Below are 23,462 nucleotides of genomic sequence, written 5' to 3'. Positions count from 1 at the left end.
TTTACAAGGCCCGTCTTGGTTGGTTTAGTTTCCTCCCATTTATGCATGTCTCTGCAAAGGACTATAAGCCACTATACGCCTTACGGTCCAGTGACATCTTTCATCTGACTGCTCCACATGTTGGGACTGAACTGGGGAAAAGTGGCGTTCAGTTGTGCTGCTTGGAACGCTCCCCAGACTGAACAGACAAAACTCATTTCATTTGAAGCTTTTCGCTCCATCTTAAAATGACACACGACTCCCTGCTCTTTCACTGGCAACTCCTTTGCACTTTTAAACCACTGTTTTACTTTAATTTAATTGTTTGTGATTGATGTTTCTTCTATTTGTGAAATGAAGTAAGACTACTGTGCTACTCCTGACCTCACGGCCAGGTCAACCTTTTTAAAGGAGATCTCAATCTAATAAATGGGTGTTTTACCTGGTTAAATAAAGGTGAAATCAAATAAATGACTCTCTGGCGATTCTGACCGTGGGCGGGCCTTAGGAAGCTGTCTGCTGATTGGCTACTGAGTCCAGCTTCCTAAGGCCCGCCCACAACAAAACAGTGCAAAGAACTAATCAGGGAGCACAAATAAACAAAAATTGTATTTTAAAACAACATATTTTTGACTGATTAAAAGAATATTTCGTTTGCATTTTGATTTTGTGGTTCATGTTTTGCTTGCTCAACTCATAAAGTGTTGCTTAAAAAGTGTTCTAATTCCATTAAGCTGACGGGCTTAATCAGCATTGTGTGAATTCATTGTACAGTTGTCTGAATGTGACACGCATTTGAAATAACATTTTGTAAAACTGGGAAAACAACTGCGTTGAAAAAAGAATGAAGTAGTTTGTTTGCAGAGGGTAATTGTTAATGCGTCTAGTTGGACGCTCACCAGCAGCTGCAGGTTATAACCCATGTATTTTATTTATCCCTACATGACAAGATCAGCAGCCAGAGACCAGTGATTTACAAATCCTAACGCCGACCTTTGTTGTGATTGTTGGGGGTATTAGTGGAGCAGCCTTCTCGCTGGAGTGCAGAGGGATCTCATGAGGCCTTTAGGGGGATGGGCAGAGTTTTCAGAGGGTGGTATAGCTTTAAGAGTTTACTACCATCACTACACTCACTCACACACACACACACCAGAAAAGTTTGGAGGCCAGGCGAACAGTGGGATACCGACGGATAGGAAGTGACGGGATTGCATGAATTGCAGCGAGAGGCAGAGTGAGAAGCAACGTGCGGTCGTCTGAGTGTAAGCTGCGGTCCGGGGGGAAACTGATTGCGCATGATCTTATCACCGGAGATACAGACTTTAACTGGACGAGTGAGGAGCACAGATTTGTCTTTTAGGCAAAGCAAGGACTGTCGTCTGGATTTCCATGACCGCGCTCGTGATTCTGGAAAGTGCTTTGCGCACAGAGGGGGACCAAATGGAAGCGCGTCCTGTGAAGTCGGATCCAACGACCCCGCAGTGAATATGAAGGAAAAAACTTTGCGTTAAACCCGAGAGAACAGTCGAAGGATATGAATGCAGTCGGATTCGGATTTCCGATTCCACTTGGTTTTTCTCTGTCGGGCTCAGTTCTGCGTGTTCGGGGATGTTGGCGAGTTGCATGTGTGCGGCTTCAGTTCGGATACTGACCCATGTGTGCGTCCTGGTCTTGGTGCTGGTGGTGCTCGCTGTGGGACTCCGAGCCTCGGAGCTGCGGGTCCGGGTCCGGCTCGTTGATGGACACGTGACCGAGGAGGTGTTGGAGGCGGACAGCGAGAGAGACTCGATTTCAGTCGAATTCAAACAAGGAGACGGGACTCTGATTACTTTTGTGGCGGACTTCAAACAGGTGAGAGGTGGCTGCACTTAAACACACCGCGTTTACGGCGCCTGTAGGGGACGCGCATTGTCACGGGAATGATATATGAAGAGTTGTGTTGTGATAGTTTAAAGTTGCTCTTTGAGCGTCTCAAATTCTCTTTGGAAATATGAATGGGCTGAACCAGAACTTCATGAGTCCACCATGGTCTCCAAACCAAATTCCTGAGCCCCTAAGTGGTTCGTGAATGCACCACGACTAAAATCGTAAACATGTAAAGAAATCCTACATTTAAATCAGTTAAATTAAAAATAAACTGAAGCCAAAGACATGTTCTTGTTTGGACATCGGAGACACTTCTACTTAAGGGTCCACACGTTCTCACTTGGTCAAATTGTGATCAAATTAGCGTTTGTTTGTGTTTCACATGAACAGAAACCATTAAAGTGGACATATTATACCCTATTTCCCCCATTAAAATAGTTCCCTGGTGTCCTAATGAACATGTCAGTGACATGCCTTGGTCAAAATACCATAAGGATGAAGCATCATAGCAGTTCAATAACCCTGCTAAGCCCGCCCCTTTCAGAACGCTCGGTTTTCGTGCATGGTCCCTTTACATGCAAATGAGACACAGGCAAACACACACCCACTTCTTCCAGGGGGTTTCTGATTTGTCCTCGTTACAGCGCTTTACAGCTCTATTCGTCTCCCCCTCCCTCCACTAGTTCTCCGACAATATCAACATGGCAGCGTGCGCAGAAAACAGCCAGAGTGCCGTCACAGGAAGAGACGTCCTACATAAGGATCGAGCCGAACAGTGCCGAACTGTTAATCAGTTAAAAACACTTAGGAACAGCACCACTGATCGCCAGCGGCGCGCGGCGAGCTGCATAAGCTGGCGCTGTATGTTACTGTATCAGACCGGTGACTATGCTCCGGAGACCTCGTCACCGCGGCACCGCTGATCGCCACCGCGGCACCGCTGATCGCCACCGCGGCACCGCTGATCGCCAGCGGCGAGCGGCGAGCTGCCTAAACGGCCGCATACAGCGGCCGTTTAGGCGGCTCGCCGCTGGCGATCAGCGGTGCCGCGGTGGCGATCAGCGGTGCCGCGGTGGCGAGGTCTCCGGAGCATAGTCACCGGTCTGCACCGGAGCTGGCGATCAGTCGCATACAGCGGCCGTTTAGGCGGCTCGCCGCTGGCGATCAGCGGTGGCGATCAGCTGATTTTCACAGAGAGTGCAGCACCTCTGCACAGAGAGTGCAGCACCGCTGATCGCCAGTGGCGAGCAGCCGCTGTATATGTGATTGTATCAGACTGAGTCTGTGCTCCGGTCATGGAGGACGTACTGAACAAATATTTTTAATTAGGACGTGTCAGAATGGTCAGTTATGAGATCTATGTGACCTTTTCTTAACAACGTGTGTGTGTTTGTACGTCGGTGAAATACGTCCCCTGACTAAATACGGCGACCGCTGGCCGCAGTCTAGTGCGAACACACGAACACACGTTTGCTGACTTTATCCGGCACATTAGCTTCATATATAAAATCCTCTGTGGAAGTTTGTGTAAAACACTGTGCTCCACTGTGCAGCCACCAACAGCACACTTGTCCCTCCGCGTTGACATAATACCGCTCTTCCTCCCTCGCCTGCACTCTCGCAGGGACAAGGTGGAGCTAAGGTGGAGCTCTCGAAGTAAACTTACTGGTGGGGCGGTAACATTCGCGGTGAAATGCGCATTATGACGTCATAAGCGCAGGGAATTCAACATCGAGTGTTTTATCGCCTATACTTACACTAAGGGGAACCACGAAAACATGACGGAGTATTCTTTTTCCACACTTTGGTGACTGGTAGGGCCTCCAGAGTCCCAAATATAAGTATTAAAATGGTTAAAAAGTTGATTTTGCGTAATATGTCCCCTTTAAGTCATGTCCAAAAATGTAAGGTGGACAGCCTTAAAGTCATTTATGATAGATATCTACATCCAATTTAAGGTCCATTCTACACCTATACATTTTTATGCGATGAGCTCGTGAAAACCAGAACTTTGACTCAAATAAATTCATAAAATTCTGTAAAATTTAAACAAAGATATGTTCTTGTTTAGACATTGGAGACACTCTACATAAGTGCCCAAACATTCATTTTAAAGCAGTTGGTCCACATGTGATCAAATAACGTGTTTGTTTGTGTTTCACATGACCAGAAACCATTAAGTCGTGTCCAAAAATGTAAGGTGGACAGCCTCATACATCCAGATTAAGGTCCATTCTACACCTTCTATACAATTGTTTTGGGATTACCTCATGAAGTCCAGAACTTTGACTCAATCAAAGCTGAAAACAATTACCTATAACACACCCTTGGGTTTTGTTTTTTTACCAAATTGCTGCAGTGTCACAAATGTGATGGTTTAAAGAACCCCCCCCCCCCCCCCCCCCCAGCCCCAAATCCTCCTTGGAGTAAAACTCTAGTGGAACTTGAGTTCCATTCATCTTTTTCCATCTCGACATGAGTCTGGCAGAGGTCAAGACAGCTGCAGCTCCTCAGATGTGGTTTCCCTCAGACCCCAGCAGCCTGTGGACGACTGCTGATCATGGGTCCAGCCCAGAGCTGATTATCAGGGGCCATATTTAGCATTCTTCTAAAAGTAGACGAGCTGATCTGATCGGGTGACCCTCCTCAGCCAGAAGTGCGTTTGTGATTCCTCTTTTTTTTTGTTTTTTGTTTCTCTTTCACTTTAAACAATCACTACTCCGACACATACAATAAAATGTCAGTCGTTGTCAGGGGTAAAGTACAACTCTTGAGAGTGAGGAGGAGGAGGAGGGGGGGGGGGGGGGGGGGGGAATCACAGAGCAAAGGCATGTGTCGGTGATGCTTGCTGTCACACAGAAGCTGACAGGCTAGCGAGATGTGAAGGGGGAGATTTGCCCGGATTAAGTGGGCATGTCTGACCTTTTTGATCTGCACGTCTGGTTCACTAACCAAAACAGCTAATTTAAAGTTGGAAGAGAAGAGACTGTCACCCCCAATCATTGGTGACGCGCCACTAAAAAGAGATGCATTGATCTACTCCATGGGTACGGGGGGGGGGGGGCCTTTGCTTGGGTTGTGTAAGGGACCCCATCGCTGTCCACGCACACATTACACACGCACATATGGCTTTGTTTACTTGATTAAAGTCAACAGAACCCCTTAGATCACTTTACTTTTCCGTTCCGTGATGTATCTGCTCCAGTTGTATGTCAACCTCCGACCGCCCCCCCCCCCCCACACCCCCACCCCCCTTGTGTGTGTCTTGCTTGCGTCTCCCTGCTCCCCTTATTTCTCCTGCATGTGGTTTCTATTCCGCTCTTGTGCAGTATCTCCAGGATTTATGGAAAGTTGGATGAGCTGTCACTTCCAGCTGCCATGAATATACAGTCCAGATGTACGCATGTGGGAAGAAGAGTGTTTTAACAGGGACGTTGAACACTTGAGAGTTATAATGAAGTACGCAGCCAAAGGTGCCTATGTACTGTACTTGGATAAATCTCCGTCGGGAGTTTTGCTCATTTTATACATCAACGATAATCGTCCATACTAGAACTGCACTTTTTTTGTCTGAAGGTTGTTTGTTTTTCTTCTCTCTAGTGGCTATGATCATGACCAGGATCATTTCCAAACGAGGGCTATATAAACCATCATGAGACAGTCGGCTTCTTGCTCTTAAGTTCTTTGTGAATACGTGGCAAAGACGGAACGGCAAATGTTATAATCATTAGACACTGTTTGAGTCTCCTGCTGAATGTGAGAAGGAAGTTTAGTCAGCCTTATCAAAGCAATGAATCACTGTGAGAATCTGCTGCGCTGTGTTTCCAGGAGGGGTTACGTTTGCTCCCTATCTACCCATGTAGACATATGGAAAAGATAATGTGGTTCTGCTCTTTACACCTCAGCACATGTTTAGTAAATATCAACATGCATAATCGCTGTCATTTTGATTTCAAACCACTAAAAGTCAAAAAGAGAAATATGGGTTAATCATCCACTCCTTACTCTCTAAAAGGGTTTGCAGGCTACAGGTTAAAGTTTCTTCCACAGGACGTTACTAATATTTTAGGATCCCAGCTCTTTGTCCTCAGCTGACGCAATGGTTTCATTCATGAAAGATGACCCAGGTGCAGAATTGTAGCAGTGTTTCCCATAAAATATACTGCTTAATATTAATGAAAATGGTATTTTCCAACCAGGTACAGTAGCCAATGATATTCCATTTTATACATTGTATTATTATGCCGTAAAGTGGTATTTTGTTGTTCTTTTTGTGGCTTAAACCCTAAAACTGATGTCAAAGACCAGCTCAGGCTTTGACCGCGGTGCCGTTCACCCTGTTGTAAGGTTGATGCACCATCGCCAGGTTGAAATTGATGCAACAAGCGTGCAACAGTATAACTGCACATGGGTCTTCAACATAACTACACACCAAAATGCTTGTGAACTCTTTGATGATGTCAAAATGTTTTGGTTCTTAAAGAAACTGTGTCAGGGCTAATTAGACCGTGGCAGAAGAACACTCTCAGATCAATTAACTTAATTATACTGAGGTGAATGAGAAGATATTGATCAATAATGCCAAAAATAACCTCCCTTTTTTTTTGTAAGAGCTTTTTATCTGGCATCATTGTGGAACATTTACAGCCGAGTACACTCTCGGTCATAAAAAATTGGAGCAGTCTGTCTGGAGTTTTGACATATTCCGATAACATGCTGCGTGGCAATCGTGCAGTTGTGCAACGCTGGACAAATCTGGATCCAGATGTGTTGTTTTAGACTTCAACTGAAAGTTATTTATCTGCCACCAGATTTAGTGCAGATCCACTTATTTCCCTCAGCAGTGACGACAACAACAACAATTTATCGTCTTAACTCATCCAAAGCAACATAAACATGAACCTCGTCTCAGAGATTCATCCAAAGGGAAACGTCTCGCACATCTGAGAGGCTGTTCCCACATGTGGGAACCTTGTCAGAGAAGCTAATCAGTTTGTTTTCCCTGTGTCTTACTCTCATTTCCAACTAGTGGGTTTGATCAATGTAGGAATGTGAGAGACTCCACAGGCGGCTTCACAGAGATAACACACTGGAAGTCTCAATTCTGGGATGCATGTACATGGTGGTCACCTCAGTCTGGATCAGAAAATACTCTTTTTTTTCTTCTCGTCTTTTAGCCACGTCAGCCAACGGCTTTGTTGCTGACCACATGACACATTTTTACTAGTTATGTAATACAACATAAACATCATGAGATCATTTGCTGGAAACTCCAACAGTGTATTCATGGCATGGAGTGGCCTCTTGCTGTGCTTGGGTCAAGGGAGCAACAGATGTTGGGAAGTCACTCGACACTCGCACTATCTCACACTGTCATGATGGAGAGGGGGCCTGGGTTTTGTAAACAGTGGCACCACAGTGTGAACGAGCATGATGTCAGCCGTCTATATTATAAATTCTCATCGCTCCCATGTCTGCTTTATAAACCAGTTTGTGTTTCAGTCGCAGGGCCTCGGGCCAGTTCACACTCCAGCGTATTATGTACTGTGTGTTGTCTTCAAAGTACTGTGGCTTCATGGAGACGCTCCACAATAAGCGAGCTGTCAGAACGAGCTGGAGTTTCTTCACGCACACCCTTATGTGCCATATCAAAGGGGGAATGTGAGGAGGAGGAGGAGGAAGAGGAGGAGGAGGATAAGAGAGGTGGTTTAGTCTGTTTGGTCCTCTCTTTGGGATGCACCGTATCTGTGACCCATTTTTTTCCTCTGTCATAATTAACATATTTTATCACTCTTTAAAAATTGTTGAAAAGGATTTTGTCACCGTGGCTTAAGGCAAAGTCCTCCGTGGGAGAGGTTTGCTGGCAAATCATTTTGTTCAGTTACTTTATTTGTTTGATGGAAACTGCCCGTGTTTGCCAAATTAAGCAACTGCCAGTTGTTTTCCTGGTTGTAGGGACTGTATGTCGGATGCAAGTCCGTGCAATCACCTCAATTTATGCCTTGCCACACCTTGTCTCTCACCACTTTGTCACTTGCACAAACTTGTAAAAGTTTTTTTTTACAGGTAAGTGTCACCTGTTCCAGGAAGCGTTGTTGTTACAGGGGGGCACATCATAGGGGCACATGAGTCCTCCCTATTGGGAAAGGTCACAGTGAGTCATCTGCAAGTCACCAGCAGTCAGTGAACTCATCCATGTGAGGCAACTCAAAATTGGCCTTTTTCTTTTAACTTTTACCACAGTAAATATCCAGATATTCACGCTGCTGTTTGTGTTGAGCGGGGCCTCAGAGGAACTCGACTCCTACTCAGATTCCCTTGTCATGCTGTGATCCCGCTTTGTGTGGGGGAGAGAAACTCCACTAAAAAGTTACCATGTAGTAAAACAAAATCTGTGCTTTAGTGGAACTGCTCTTTCTAAGTGCATAGCCTCTGTATGTTACTATTTTCTTATCATGTTACTTGGATCTTTTGGATTTAAATGCATACATTTTCATTTATACCTGGAAATAGTTTCCCTGAATCCCATGGAGGAAGAAGAAGAAGAGCTTCTTTCTGGCCTTGTTGTGCCCCTCGAGGTCTTTATTCTCCTCCCACCAGAAGCAGCTCAGATGTTCATCTGTAACGTTGCTGATAAATAAAGAGAAGTTCCCACATCTGTGCAGGGAAACGATGACATATACGAGTGGAACAGTTGGGATTCACCCTTACATATTTTTCTCAGTGGTTAGGGACCAGTTGAGTGAGTGTGTGGTGCCGCAGTGACACGGACAAGGAGACTGTAGCTGTGTGGCTTGCAGTGTGCATATTTGTCATCATTTCTAACTACCTCGGAGGTTTTAGGATCACACTTGGCAACAAAGGGTTTACTCTGCCAGATTTTCTGCTCTGCTCTCCACGCAGTGTCCTGAAATGCCCCTTTGTCACTCCCATGGCTGCTTTTCTTTTTTACTTTATGACCTCACCTCGATTACTTTGACATGAGAGTCAGCACCTTTTTGAAATGTATCACACCGCCTGTTTTCTTGTCACATTACTAATAGTTATATGGAGAAGGAACTATGGTTGCAAAGGGGTGGAATATTCCTGGCCACTTTCCAGAAACTTTCCATATGATTGGGAACTTAGAATAATGTGAATGTATTGGAAATAATTCCATTTTTTGCAACCCTAGATTGAATTAAGGGTTTTAATGCGTAAAACAGTGTGAATTGGATTGAAGTGGTTTCCATTTGCATGTTAGAATTTGACATTATTCAAATATCTGCTTAAAAGGACACATCCTTTTTTTAGGCCATTAACCCATCAATCATTTATTTAAATACCTTGCCTTGAAAGAGTGTTTGGTGTGAGCCCTACATTAGGATATGAAAGCTTTGGGAGAAAAGCTTCAGGCTGTCTCTGTTGTTTATTCCTTATCTATCTGCCTAATTTCCTTCCCTGTTAACACTCACTGTTGGACTGTCTCATTTCCTGCACGCAGAGTCTCCATAAACAGTTTGGGTTCTTGAGATAATTGTAACCATATTCTGTGTAAACCGTTTGTGCCTTGCACATTTTGTCTTTTTTTTTGCACAGACTTGTTTAAAATGTACATTTTAGGCGACGTTGTAATGGCTGCGTTTCAGAGTTAGTTGTTTAGGTTGTTGGTGTAGTAACCGTCCATTGTTAACAAGAAACACCGCAAAGGGGGAATCACTTCTCTCTGTGGTTTCCTGTGTTTTCATTGTCCACTCACTGCCACTGTTTACTAATTGGTTCCCTCTGTGGACAGCCAGGTGTGACCAGCCCCAAATGTGACTCCACATTCCTGCCTTTGGAGCCTCTGTAATTAGCTTCAAGTCGAGCATTTCTCAGCACAGCAGCTTTTATCTTGCTCCTTTTGTGCGTGTGTGTGTGTTAGTCTCTCACTCTCTCCCTCTCTTTCCTAACATGTTCTTTAATCCCTGCTTCTTTAATACCTGTGCTTTTTTTGACTAGGCTCCCCTCATGCACACGTAGTAAATCCATATGTTGTGTTTTTAAAAGGGAGACGGAGCCATTTCAGTGGACGGAGAGTCGTAAAAAAGTCAATACGTTCTTTCATCGCCGATGTTGCCCCAAATAAAAGCCAAATGGATCCGCTTAAAGGTTAATACTGGCTCTTTGAGCTTTTATGTTAGATTTAATGTTCCTTGGCTGGCAGGCTCGGTAACTGTCAAAGAGTAAAGGGCCTTAAACGTGGGGAAAAGCCTAGTTTTTAGTTCAATTTTATAAACATGTCGGACATTTCTTGTCAGATCAGCCCGCATACTGACACTGACCCACAGTGAGCCTAAATGACTCATTAGAGCGCGACTGACCACCGCTCCTCTCCAACTAGTTATCAGCCTTATCAACAGACAGGGTCTTTAGAGGGGATTGGAAAACAGGAAGGAAGTCACTGCACAGAGGATCGCTGCCCGGCTATGTGTGTGTGTGCGTGCGCACGTGTGTTTATGTGAGCGAGAGGGTTCAAAAGGACATATCCATGCAAGTGTGACACAGTTTATATGAAATACCAAGTGAGATTTAAATGCCTCCCTGTGTTTTGCTCTGACATTTCAGCCGCTCTCAGCTGCAGAAAAACACCTTCATTTTCCTCCTTTCAGTAAACGTCCGTCACACAGCGCTGATTTTCAGAGCCTGTAAACTACAGTGACTGCAAATGTTCTCTGTAAATGGCACCCTTTCACTATTTGAATAGGCTTTTGTGCACCTCCTAAATAATCAGGCCCACCAAACGTAGCCACAAAATGAAACGGGGCCCCCACCTATCTCCTGTTTAACAGGTCTTAGTATGACCCACAAGTCGGGTTGCATGAATGCAGACTTGTGTTTGGCTGTTGGCCAGTGGTAGTTTGTCTGCAACACACCAAGTCCATGGTGTCAAGGAGCAATGCTGAGGAATCTATGCTTGTGTGGATTATTTATAGCTGTGCTGACATTTACACGGCTCTGGAGGGGAAAAACTAAAGGCTACCCTGTCCATTGATTATGGTATTACAAGTCTCTTTCAAGAAGGGGGGGGAAATGTCACTCTTTTAATTTGTAAAAGTCCATAACTGATGATTTTCCCTAAATGTTAGTCTGCAACCCTTTCATTTGATATGGAAATGCACTTTTATGGGTTGACACACTTTCCTGATATAGGACTCCTTTTACTTTGTGGTTGCTCAAAATTTCAGTTTCCACCTCTGGTAGGTCCACATGCCTGTAATGTCCCAAAGTGGCATCACCGTCATTGCCAACATTGCATTCTGGTAATGTGGGAGAAGAAGCCAAATCTAGTCATAGCACAGAGGGAGCAGCTTCCGCTACAACAGTACAATGTCCCTGTCACATTATCAAGCACTTGTCAAATATGAATGTAATCGAGGATTGAATTGAAATTCAAATAACTAAATAAGAAAAATTGTAACCACATATAGTTGGGTGAAAACGTGCCAAAGTGTTTTTCTACATTGCTTATTTTGTAAAATAAAAGTTTCCACACTAACAATGACGCCGATGTCCGTGAAAGTCGCACATCTGCCCTCAACTGGGTTGTCATCCACTGTTTTGATAAACCCCAGTTTTATTTGGTGGCTGCCTCTGGTCACAACAACAGGTGTAAAGTCCCCTCCGAAATCACAACGCTGCACATTTTGTTCTTTTCGCTGCTCTTTTGTTTGTCGTACATTCACAGAGCGTCTGCACACAAGAGTCCCACGTGTGCATGTGCCAGTGCTGTGTTTTCAGGCAGGCTACGAGTGAGTCTTGTCCAAACAAACTGTTGGATCCAGCAGCTTCTGTCTGGATGGAGATGTGGACGGTGATGTCATTGTTTTTAGTTTTAGTGTATTATTATCTCAGCTGGGCCTTAAACTGTTAGGCTATCGACACTGTTTTCTTTTTATATTTAGACTATAGCTTCATGTCATCATACAAACATAGGAGTAGTACTGACGTTCTCATTGACTCTGCAGAAAGCTTATTCCTTATATTGTGTACAGAACATATTACATCAGTTTTAGTTGCATCAGTAAATGCCGCCACAGTCGGCACGAGTGCCCTCCTTTTGCCCTTTTCCCCTAATTAAAGAGACAAGGCAGGAGCTGTAGATGATCATTAATCTGGACACACGAGGAGGAGATCTTAGTGTCCACACTTTAGTATTAACCAAGTTCCAAAGGAGCAGGGTTGGTGGAGTTATACCCTTCTTCTCTGTAATTACCCAGAGGGCCCTGGGGCAAATCCATGTGGCTGAAACGAATGCCTTCCCCCTTCTCTCTCTCTCTCCTGCTCTCCCTGCCTACTCACATGTACACAGTGTTCCAGTGAAGCGCCATGTGTCTGCAATATGGGAGGTCTTGAAGCCATAGGCTCCGTGTCTTCCTACACTTGAGGGGAAATGGCAATCTCGCCCGTCTCTGTTCACTGTGAAGTATTCACGCCTCTTCGAGTCCTGACATTCTTTTTAATCATTGAGACTTTGTTCTGTCTGTAAAAAAAAAAAAACATCTGTGTGGATTATTAACATCAGACTTATTGATATTTAACTTTTAGAGCTTACAGAGATGTGTGAGGGGGAACAAATATGACTTCTTATTACACCGATGCATCAATATTTGCCCAGTAATTTGCTTTCCAAATGTCACATAGCTTTGCATGAATTCTTGGGAAACGTCCAAGCTTGTGTTGTACGCCTGCCAGAAACTCGTTTCACAGATTGAAGTGAACGTACGAAGTGGTCTTTCCGGAACTACAGTGTGTATGTGTACATACACTTTTTGCGTTCAGGACGTGGGGCAGATGAGCTTGAGGAGTTGTCTCTAGGCCGTTTATCTGCATGGTTGGAACTGTGACTCCTCTGAAGCCACGTTTGCTTCAGACGGGTGTGTGAAAAGCGGAGGAGGGGTGTTTGGAAGTCGGTAGGGGGGGGGACAGGTTTGAGCTTCCCATCATGCTTTGCAGGCCCTCTCTCAGAAATCTTTATGGCCCTGCATTTGGAGCCAGACCGTGCGTGTTTGCCAACAGCAACAACATTTTCTTCTCTTTTTGTTTGTGTGAATTCTCCACTCTCACTTTTTTTCCCCCTACTTCCACGGTTCCACATAAAAACAGTGTGGTAAGATGTGTCAGACTTTTACAGCAATACGGGACTCACTTGATAAGTCCCCCCCCCCCCCCCAAAAAAAAAAAAAAACATGTGACCTTTTAATTTGACAGTAAAAGTAACCAGAGCATGACCGAGGCAACATAGCGCAGACTCACAGACAGTACCAAGTATCAACAAACTCTGGGACGAGACAACGGATACGGTGAACATAAACCCCTCTATACTTTAAGCAGATGGTTTGAATGTCTTTGAACTCCCCATAGTGAATTACTTTGACTGTCTGGAAAACTGCCACACTAAGTACTGAAATGGAAAGGGTGTTTGCACATATAAACTGTAAGTTATTACAACCTCGCCTATTGCACCACTTCAGTGTCTTCTGGCAATTGTGTTTATCGTGTCACTTCTCATCCCTCGTGTCTTGCAGGAGGTGAAGATATTTCGAGCCTTGATTCTGGGCGAGCTGGAGAGAGGACAGAACCAGTACCAGGCGCTGTGCTTCATCTCTCGACTCAGCCGCAATGAGATCATACCCAGCGAGTCTATGGCCCGTCTCAGACAGGTACGACGTGGCGTACGTTTGTTATATTGCGTTGCTCAGAGCACCTGAGGGTTTGTCTGATTATTATCTGTTGCTGTCCTCACAGAAAAATCCGCACGCCATTCGCTTGGCAGAGGAGCGGAGGGGTTTGGAGCAGCTGACGATGAGCGTGGCTGTTAATCTAAGTCAGGCTTTGCATCTCAGCTCTCACATCCACAACATGTGCAGCGAGGCCCGGGAGGCCGTTTACACCAGGGAGGCGGATGTCAAACACTGGCTAGACAAAGGTCAGTAGTCCACTATTTATTCTTGGAACTAGCATTAATTCTGTTGGTAGTCTGAGCAAAATGTCCACGGTACCAATCCGCCATCCATCCATCACCACTGTCTCCAGCACTCTTTTTTTGTGATATGACAATATTACTATTTCTACTCTCTTTGTGTCAGTGGTTTTCCACTTTTACCGAAATCTTTTTTTATTTCTCTAAACTGTGTGTAAGCTAGTGTGCTATCCTCATAATTCCCGATATTAAAAACAGTGCTTTATATTTATTTAGCTATTTTTTTTTAGATGGCCTTTTGTGGAATTCAGTGGGATCCAGTATCTTAATACTGTCTAAATTGTCCCCGCTGAGGAGAATCCATATGACAGCTCTTTTGTACAGTGACAACACTGTTATAGAGGGAACAATGTCGATCGTCATGGTTCACCAAGCCCTTTTTTTGCATTAAACAAGCTCCGCACCGCTGTCTGCAGAGGGATTCGCAGTTGTGTCTCCTTTGCATAACAAAGCTCCCCTTTCACTGCACCATCTTCCCTCTTTGCCACCACTTTGTTTTCCCTCTTGAGTTCAATGTGGCATTTAATTGAAAGAAATCACTGAAAGAACGATGCATGCAAATGTATGACAGCATGCTTTTGTTTTTAATACCACAAGGTCTGAGAATAATGCCTGTGTCTTGCTTGTGTTTAGGGGTGGATGGCTCCATATTTGAGGTCCTGCCCCAAACAACGGAGATGCCTAATTTTCAGGCTTGTCATTCTACTAAAGACTTGTGGCAACCCTGTCTCTGCACATACAGCCTGCGTCTGGAGTGGTACCCGTGTCTGTTGAAATATTGTCGCAGCCGGGACACCACTGGAAAAGGCTCGACCTACAAGTGCGGCATAAAGAGCTGCAGCAAGGGCTATCATTTTACCTACTATGTTCCCCAGAAACAGCTCTGTCTATGGGATGAGGAGACCTAGCAGTTGTTCCCCCCCCCCGACAAGCCATTGCCTCTCCAAAGTAAACGCAGTAACACTGGACCTCAGTTCATATGATTACGAGTGAAGCTGTCTCAGGTGGAGAGTGGTAAGATCCAGATGTCCGTGCTGAAACAGAAACAAATTCAGGTTGCAAATGAGACCAAAATCTTAAAGGACAGAGCGATGCAGCTCACTGATGTAAGAGGTCTCTCTAACTTCAAGCCTTTTCCGGGGAGAAAATGACATGTACTTGTCAGCCAAATTGTGACTTTGCCAAGGGACTGTCACTTGTGTGCCTTTTTTTTTTGAGACATGATTGGAGCAGGTGACAGGAGACCAACAATAACCTCTGAAACACCTCTGAGAACTGGACAGCGCATTTCTAGTCCATTGAACATCAGTAGAGTCCCACACTGATTAAACGGGGGTACACACACACACACATCATCTTCCATCCTGATGAAGGAAAAGTTGGATGGTGATCAGCTAAATGCCTCTTTATAATATTGTGTGATGGCTGTCAAAGAAAAAGGTTTATCCAATGCTGGCTTTATTTATTTTGGTTGCAAAGTGAAATTATGGAGGACTATTTTGTATAATTCTGTTTTAAAATAACCTAATTTTTCTCTTCTATTTGAATAAATACGTTCTTAAATTCACATGCTCAAACCACAGGTCCTTGTAGTAACGAGACGTATTTAAACATGGACTGTTGAAAGACTGGATATTAGACTCTATATGTCATTTAACATCCTTTCAAAATGTAAAGCTGCACGTTGTACTCAATAGGACACCATCATGCCCATCACTTTAATTATCATTTGTAAGTATCAAGTAAACCAAAGTCAAAACAGTTAAGAGAAGGGTGTAAAGTTTCAGTTTTTAGAAACAGTCTCTTCAGTGTGGATCATAGACTGTAAATAAAGAAGAAAATCTTTTACTGTCTGTGGTTTAGGCTTCACTAAAACTACTTTTAATAGTCTATACTGCCATCTTGTGGTTGGAAAGTGTTCCAGTTGTTTTTTTTTTTTTTTTTAATCCAAATGCCTCGCTCTGGTTTTGTCTGTTAATGTCAAGATTAATGTTCATACATCTCAAATCCCTGATCATTAACCGGTGTAATTCAGAAGCACTTCTTTAAACCCATGGGACCAAAATTCACTCTGTCTGTTTCTCAGAGGGAACATTTGTAAGTGCAGCCTTTTCTGGTGATCAAGTGCCTTAACATTTCCACTGATTTATATTTGCTATGTAATTGTAGTTTAAGTTGTTGAACATATTTTTTCTATGAAAGAATTCTGAGTATGCTGTAAAAAGAGAGAGATGTACCATTTATGAGTTGTTTTACAGTAATTGTTTCAATAAAGTATTTCCTTGCACTGCATACGCAATGTACATATTTATTTTTGGAAACATTTATTTCTTAATTAGACGGCACATAGAAGAGTCTTGATTGGAAATGGAGAAACAGAAGGGCGGTAATGCATTTGCCAAAATGGACTGTCACAATGAACATCGTTCGTGAATCATCTGTCAATTTGTTTCTTAACTATTCAATGAGTTGTTTATTCCAAGAAATGCTGACAATTGTGAACATTTTCAATCGTGTCAGTTGTGTCAAGGAGCAAAGACACCACAAAATATTCATTTCCAAGAAGCAACAAAATCAAAAATCGGAACAAAAATAAGGGGAGTAATCTATTATCAATTATTTGATAAGATGTATGATAAGTATTTTTGTAATTGATTAATTAATTGTTTAATTTTTGTTGCCTAACCAGAAACCATAATCTCAGTCAGTCAGGACCCAAAGACAAGGCTCAGCATATAGCCTTTTACTTAAGATGTATGTGTATTTTTAAAAAAAAAAACATGAAACAAATGTTAGTGATTAAAAGTTATGATTAAGGCATTAAGTCAGAAATAGTCAGAAATGTTATGCATGAATTTGATCTTGTCATGATTTATATTGTGAATTTCCCACATAAATGTATTTATATTATATTACCTGCTTTTATTTGTCACCTGTTTGATTTGTGGTGTGTTGTAATGTATATCCTTTATTTAATTGTTGGGTGTGCGGCTAAAACAAAGTGCTCATAATAAGGACATCCTTACTATTCTCCCATTTTGTCACCCAGCTGTTGGAAAAATGTTTGTGTAATTTATCTAATGACCACATGGTGTCGCCATGGTAAAAGATGAGGCAGCCCCCTGGTGGTTTCTGGAAGACGCTAAGGAAAATTGAAACATACCGTTTTCTGTTAAATATTGAATAAACCTGCCATGTCGCTGTGAAGCACGCTCTAGTTTGGGCTGATACAACCGGAATACCTCTTTTTATGATGATCCCTTTCCAAATCTACACGTACAGCGGTTGATAATGTGGACTGTATGGATGCTGAGGAAGGCTGTCGTTATCGCTACCGGCTGAGTTCATTGGTAAAGAACGACAAATAGCCACTGGTGTGTTTGCCAAACACGCCCTCGACGCTCTCATACAGTAACAAAATAAAACTTCACAGAGACTGTACGCAAAGAGGCCTGCCATATGTGCTCTTTCAAGGTAATGACACTTTTTTATTTGAAATGCTTTTCCATCATACGACAACATAACGCTTTGTTAGCCCTTTGCGTTAGCCTGCTCTCTGATGCAGCTAACTCCAGTAAGCATCCTCCTAACGCAGGGATAAGCTGTTGTTCTGTTTCCACTTTCAGCTCAATATTATCACATCAACCTAATCTTTTACGCAGCTTTATCGATTAAAACAAAATGGTTTACTGTAATAGGTTTAGTTGGGAACACATTTAAAACCAAATCCATGTTCAAACCGTCGTCTAACCTCACAGCATCTCACCTGTACACTGTATTCAACTTTATTTATCAAACGTCTTTTTATTGAAGTATCCATTTCAACAGACATTACACTTGTACATTTTTTTATAAACAATACAAAATTCAAGTAAAGTTAAAGTGTTACAACATTAAAACAAGGCAGAGTAAAACAAGACAAAAAAATAACTCAACTTTATTTAAAATACATTTTTGATTTTATCAGGGGTTTCCAGACCAAGATAGCAGGACCTACAACAAAACATGAATAGTATAGCATACAGTCATTAGTTATCAATTCAAACTGAGTTGGCATAACATGCAATATGTCTTTCCATTTGTTTTGTATGTTTTTAGTTTGTTATACATTTTGTTTTTATCCTTTTCTTTAAATATGGGCTATTTTGTTCAAGATTCAAGAGTTTTATTTGTCACATGCATCGCTACACTCATAACCCACTGTGAAATGTAACCCTGAGTTGCTCTAAGACTGTAAACATACAAGAATCTGAAGAAATAAAAAAATATATATATATTAAGAAACTATATTGAATACGTACATAAATACATATGTAAATATCTTTATGTGTGTATATACATATTATGTAATAAAGAAGTCTAAACAACATAATAAACAACAAACGCAAGTAGCAAAAAACAAAATGAAAGCAAGTTAGTGACAAATTATGCAGTTTTAGCAGCAGTAGTACTCAAAGTGACTTGAAGTGGACCAAAACACAGCACAGCTTCACCTCTCCCTGACATGCTGACATACATGTAGTCATTCATACAACTGTCATCTTTGCTGCACATAACAACCAATACATTCAGACTGATTCATTTAGTTGTCACATGTCATGTGACTCAAACTGCAGTGGAGCAGTGTAAAACTACCTTGTGCCCAGTAACCTCTCTTCTAGTTTTGAAACTCAAATCTTGTTGTAGTCCAGTAAGGGTGGGCCTGTCTTTCTGCATGGTCTTACCTCCTGAGAATAAACGTCACAGCAGAAGAAGAGACGTCCCCCTCACCCCACCAGACCCTCAGTCAGCCAACTATGGTGCTATTATACTTCAAGCAAAGGCTATTTGTTGGTCACTTACAAAGGAGCGCACAGTCCAAGTCTTTGAAGGGGTAACGCTGTGTCTTTCTAATGTAAACGATATTACTGAGCAAAATGTGTAATGCCATTGCAAGTCGACCTGATGACTGCTGCAGTTTTTGAGAGAAACTCTTAAGTGTGTTATAGCTGCTTATTTTGTTTGTTTTGTTTGTTGTGTCTTTAGAAGAGAAGATGGCATTGCTTGTGTTTTTTTCGCTCCTGTGCCTGTCCTGCTGGGTCTGTTTCTACTTCACCCTGTGTAATTTTAACGGGTCCAGGAGCTATGAGTGGAACTGTCGCCTTGTCACCCTGGTACATGGCATCCTGGCAGTCTGCATAACAGCATACATAGGCTATGTGGATGGACCATGGCCTTTCACTTATCCAGGTAGGATGTTTACCTTTTGTGGATTTAAATAATGAATTATATTGTAAATTAAATAGTTTACACATATTTTGTCTTATTTTGGCAAACCTCATTCCTGCATCCAAATATATAAAAACATTTTATTACATAAGTCAAAGTAAAGCTGCAAAACATCACAAGTAGGTGAGTAAGTAAGTTTATTTCTTATGTCTTTTGATCTTACTAAGTTAAATCTGAAAATAATATTGCTAAATGTGTACTTGAAACAACTGTTAATGTATTTACTAAAAAACTAGTAAATGGGACGATATAGTGTGAATAAACATTCAGTGACCATTTAATTATTTCTCATGAGAAGTTTGTTTCTGTGTGTAATGTAAAAGTAATTTTATTTCATTGATCACCTGGTTGTTTTTTCTGTATTTTAACCTTAACTCTGTTTCTCTCTTGTGGATACAAGGTACTAAGAACACCCCACTGCAGATAAGCGCCATGGTGGTGAGCCTGAGCTACTTCATTTTTGACATGGCCTGGTGTGTGTACTTTCGCACCGAGGGACCAGTTATGCTGGCCCACCACACCATGAGCATCTTGGGAATCCTCTTGACCCTGTGGTTGGGGGAGTCTGGCATCGAGTCGTGCGCGGTGCTCTTTGGCAGCGAGATCACCAACCCACTCCTGCAGGCACGCTGGTTCCTCAAACAGACAGGACACTACAGGTCGCTGCTGGGGGATGTTGTGGACGTCTTGTTTGTGCTGCTGTTTGTGGTGATGCGAATCTTTGTGGGAGGCACAATGCTGTACTGTGAGCTGATCTCGCCGAGACCCAGATTCTTTATCAAGTGTGGGGGCGTGGCTATGTACGCTCTATCCTGGGTGTTCATGGTGGACATTGTTCGATTTGCCATGCGGAAAAGAAAGAGCTGGCACAAACAGAAGATGGAACAGCTCGAGCCAGTGGCAGCTAATGGTCATGAAGGAAAGAAGGACTGACACCATTGTTTTAGACAATTAAGGAAAAGGGCAATGAAAGATAGTGTTTTGTATTTTCAGCTGAGATTTCTTTTAATTTATAATGTAGTCGTCTCAGCATTGCTGCTAAATGTTAGACTAAAAGGTGCTCAGAGAGAGCACATGTCAGCCAGCACTGTAATATGGCTCTTACCCCTGATCTGCATCAAATTTAATCTGTTCCTTCAGTTTAGTCCTCCACATATATCTGTATTGAGAAAGTGATGAACCTTTCTTTCAAAAACACCCAGTAACACCCTTCTTCTTGCACCTTACTATGTGAAGTAAGTGCAAAAATTCCTGTATCCGCCTCCTTAATCAGATCATTTCTTAAAGTGAATGTGTTCTTCCCTCATCCTCAGCACATACCCCACCCTCCCACCAAGTTTTTGCCTAATCCTGCTAATATTCAGACAAAACAGACAACCAAACAGTGAAAACATAACCTCCTTGGTGGAAGTAATTACTATGTAATAGGAAAGGTGAAGATTTTGTTGAAAACCAAAGCATTTTATATTAACACATCGGCCAAAATGTTGCTGGTTGCAGTGAACTGTTGCCATGTCGTGTCTGTAAGGTCTTTATTTGGAAATAAATATTAGTTTATGTCCATGTAACATTTTTAGTTACATCAAAGGTTTTCAGATGGATTTTTTTGGAATGTTTGTTTGTTGTTTTCCTTTTGTATTTTTGTTTAAACTGTTGTTATACTCAGGGAGATTAGTTAATACTGTAGCTTTGGTGGCAGTTCCAGAGAATTGTGTGTGATGTGCGTAATTTCTGTGTTAACTTTTGTTTGATATTAGTCCGTCCTGTGCACATTTTTCCTCCTGTCTGAAACTTGGAAAAAGGTACCGAAAATCCCACTTTCTGCCGCTAGAAAGTTGCTGCCAGGGCAGTTGTCTATCGTTTTATCCTCCACATGAGGGTCGCCGGGCTGATGGTGTCCAATCCCCGCTGACACAGAGCAAAAGGCGGGGGGTGCACCCTGAACAGGTGCCAAGATAGTTGAGTCAGAGGAGCTATGAGCTATCTGCACAGTTTACTGATCTTCCGTCTGACTTCTGTTGCACTAATATTATTGAAAGACAGCACCTGTAACATTTGAATATATATATATTTTGCATGCAGTCAAGCAAGTCGGACCATCCTTTTGTTTTTGTCCACCAGAATGTAAGATTCAGTCTTGACACAAGGTTATGCCACGCACATAAAGAATGGACCATTATTGCCATTTACTGATTGTATGCTCACCGGTTATTTACAGAACTATGTTGTCCAATTCAACAATAATAAGCATACTAGTATACTGATGTTTTATCTTTTTTTTTTATCAAAATGAACACTGCAAAATGGAAAATCACTGGCCATCCCTTTGTTCTCCGATTTATGTTGGGTTGAAATTGGTTGTGTTGTAAGCTGTCTGTCATTGCATGACCAAGAAAAATAATTGTCTAACTTATGTGCCTTCTTTGTGTGTATGTGTGTATTTTGTGCAACCCCTTGCAAAAAGTTTATTGAACACCCTCTATTAGTTCTGGGTTTAATGATTTGCCTTTTGTAATTTCAGTAAAATTAAATAAACCTTTGGAATATTGTTGGTGTGCTTGTGGATGCATTTTAAACTGAATGTACTGACACTGGTGTTACCTACGATGTCCACATGGTGGTGTCATAACAGTTTACTGAGGAAACAAGTCCTATCAATAAGCAATGCATAAAAATGGGACCACACACACACACACACACACACACTCTTGTCCTGTGAATTAAATTATATGGTATTTGCACAATGTCTTTAACAGTGTATATTATGGATTTGTAATGTTGTATACACTATTTGGTCAGTTTGTCAAAGTGTAGGACTACAATTCACAACAGAGAAAAGACAATCATACAGTGCAGTACAAAGGATTTTTTTGTGAGATAAATGATGTCAAACAAATGTGTAGTAAGTAGAGAGAATAGTATCTTATATAGACAAGCACGAGGTACTACGAGAGCTATCTGTAGGTGAATACGATCTGGACAAAGTCTCTGCAATAGTGCAAAAATGGCCATTATGACATTCAAGATCTTTGTTTATATTTCTCTCAGGATCAATAGAGTATCTATGTAGTAATGTAATCCTAAATGCATTCTCCTTATTTTGGTAAATCGTTGTCTGACTATAGTAGTTTGCAGATGCCTCCCATGCAAACCAAAGTAAATAAATAAATACATACATACACAAATACACAAAAACTAAAACATAATGACATTGACGAAAACCTCTATAGACAACTCTCTTTTGTGTCTCCAACAATCTGACACAGTCTGTTCTTCTGTATCTGTCATGTGTATGTGTATGGGTTAAGGATGTTTCATTAGGAGTGGCCTCTTGTGATTTGAGGACAATGGACTTGACTGTAAGCTGTAAATAATGAACATAATGAGTGTTCGCCCCATCCCAGACCAACCACAGACAGACTGAAAAACACAAAAAGCCACTGGAAGCCAAGACAAAGAAAATAATAATGCAACACGTACAATTATCAAGTTAATCATCCTCCTGAAAGAAAGGCCTAGTAGAAATTTCTTACGCCAGGTTTGCTTGTCATGGTAAAGCAAACCATCACATTTAAGGCATTAACTAATGGTTATTTACATTAAGAATTTAAAAGGTGACAACCAGAAAATAGTAAACAAATGCTGACAAAAAACATCTGACCAACAAAAAGCCCAAATATGTGTAATACAATGATTGTAGCCAAGGAACAACCAGTTGAAGAAGGTGGAGATAATCAGGCCCTTTTGACTTGATAACTTACTCACCTGTAGTTGATTTATTTTCCTGATGTTTGGTCAATCAATTAACGGCCTTATTAATATAACATTTCTTTCATTTTTCTTCAAGAGCATGATGATGCATGTAATCTCAGGTGGTGTCTGAATGACATTTGGAGAAATAAGTTAATATGACACTATAACATAAGATTACTTTTCCCAATTCATAATTTGGTCCTTAAAATGGCAATAAGTAGTAAAACTGAAAAGATGCAGCCTATGGCCAAGAGGAAAGGAATTGGGGTCGTAACCAGAAGGTCACTGGTTCAATCCTGGGGCAGGCCAAGGGCTGGGGTCCCCCTGAGCAAGGCAACCAACACCCCATTGCTCCCCAAGTGTAGATAAGTGTGGCCCACTGTGTGTGTTCACAACTGGTGTGTACTGAAGATGGGTTTAACACAGAGGACAAATCACTATCACTAATTGTTGTGAGAGCAAGAAAATGACTAATAACGAACAAGATGTCCATCACAAGTTGTCAAAGACTCAGGCAAAGTCTGACTATGACTTCAAAACAAAGAGTTTCACTTATGTGATACAGAAGACAAAGACACACACAGGAATGTGACAA

At 42.0% G+C, this 23,462-nt stretch overlaps 2 protein-coding genes across 3 annotated transcripts; both read left to right on the top strand.

The window, feature by feature from the left end:
• Window positions 1-1,199: 1,199 nt before the first annotated feature.
• Window positions 1,200-16,138, top strand: oafa (OAF homolog a (Drosophila)). The gene is made up of 4 exons (XM_058633992.1): window positions 1,200-1,830; window positions 13,392-13,526; window positions 13,612-13,792; window positions 14,480-16,138. Exons 1-4 carry the CDS (start codon window positions 1,588-1,590, stop codon window positions 14,752-14,754), a joined length of 834 nt encoding a protein of 277 aa, XP_058489975.1. The 5' UTR covers window positions 1,200-1,587; the 3' UTR covers window positions 14,755-16,138.
• A 779-nt stretch (window positions 16,139-16,917) lies between these two features.
• tlcd5a (TLC domain containing 5a) lies at window positions 16,918-21,662 on the top strand. Of its 2 annotated transcripts, none has more exons than XM_058633993.1 (3): window positions 16,918-17,320; window positions 18,872-19,075; window positions 19,515-21,662. In XM_058633993.1, exons 2-3 carry the CDS (start codon window positions 18,880-18,882, stop codon window positions 20,045-20,047), a joined length of 729 nt encoding a protein of 242 aa, XP_058489976.1. In that variant the 5' UTR covers window positions 16,918-17,320; window positions 18,872-18,879; the 3' UTR covers window positions 20,048-21,662. The 2 variants fall into 2 exon arrangements, with proteins under 2 accessions (XP_058489976.1, XP_058489977.1); XM_058633994.1 differs by lacking the exon at window positions 16,918-17,320 and adding an exon at window positions 17,334-18,719.
• Window positions 21,663-23,462: the final 1,800 nt, after the last annotated feature.

This window comes from Solea solea, chromosome 7 (genome assembly GCF_958295425.1).
Source record: "Solea solea chromosome 7, fSolSol10.1, whole genome shotgun sequence".
NCBI classification, from domain to species: Eukaryota; Metazoa; Chordata; class Actinopteri; order Pleuronectiformes; family Soleidae; genus Solea; species Solea solea.
This window is presented reverse-complemented; position numbering and strand designations above follow the sequence as displayed.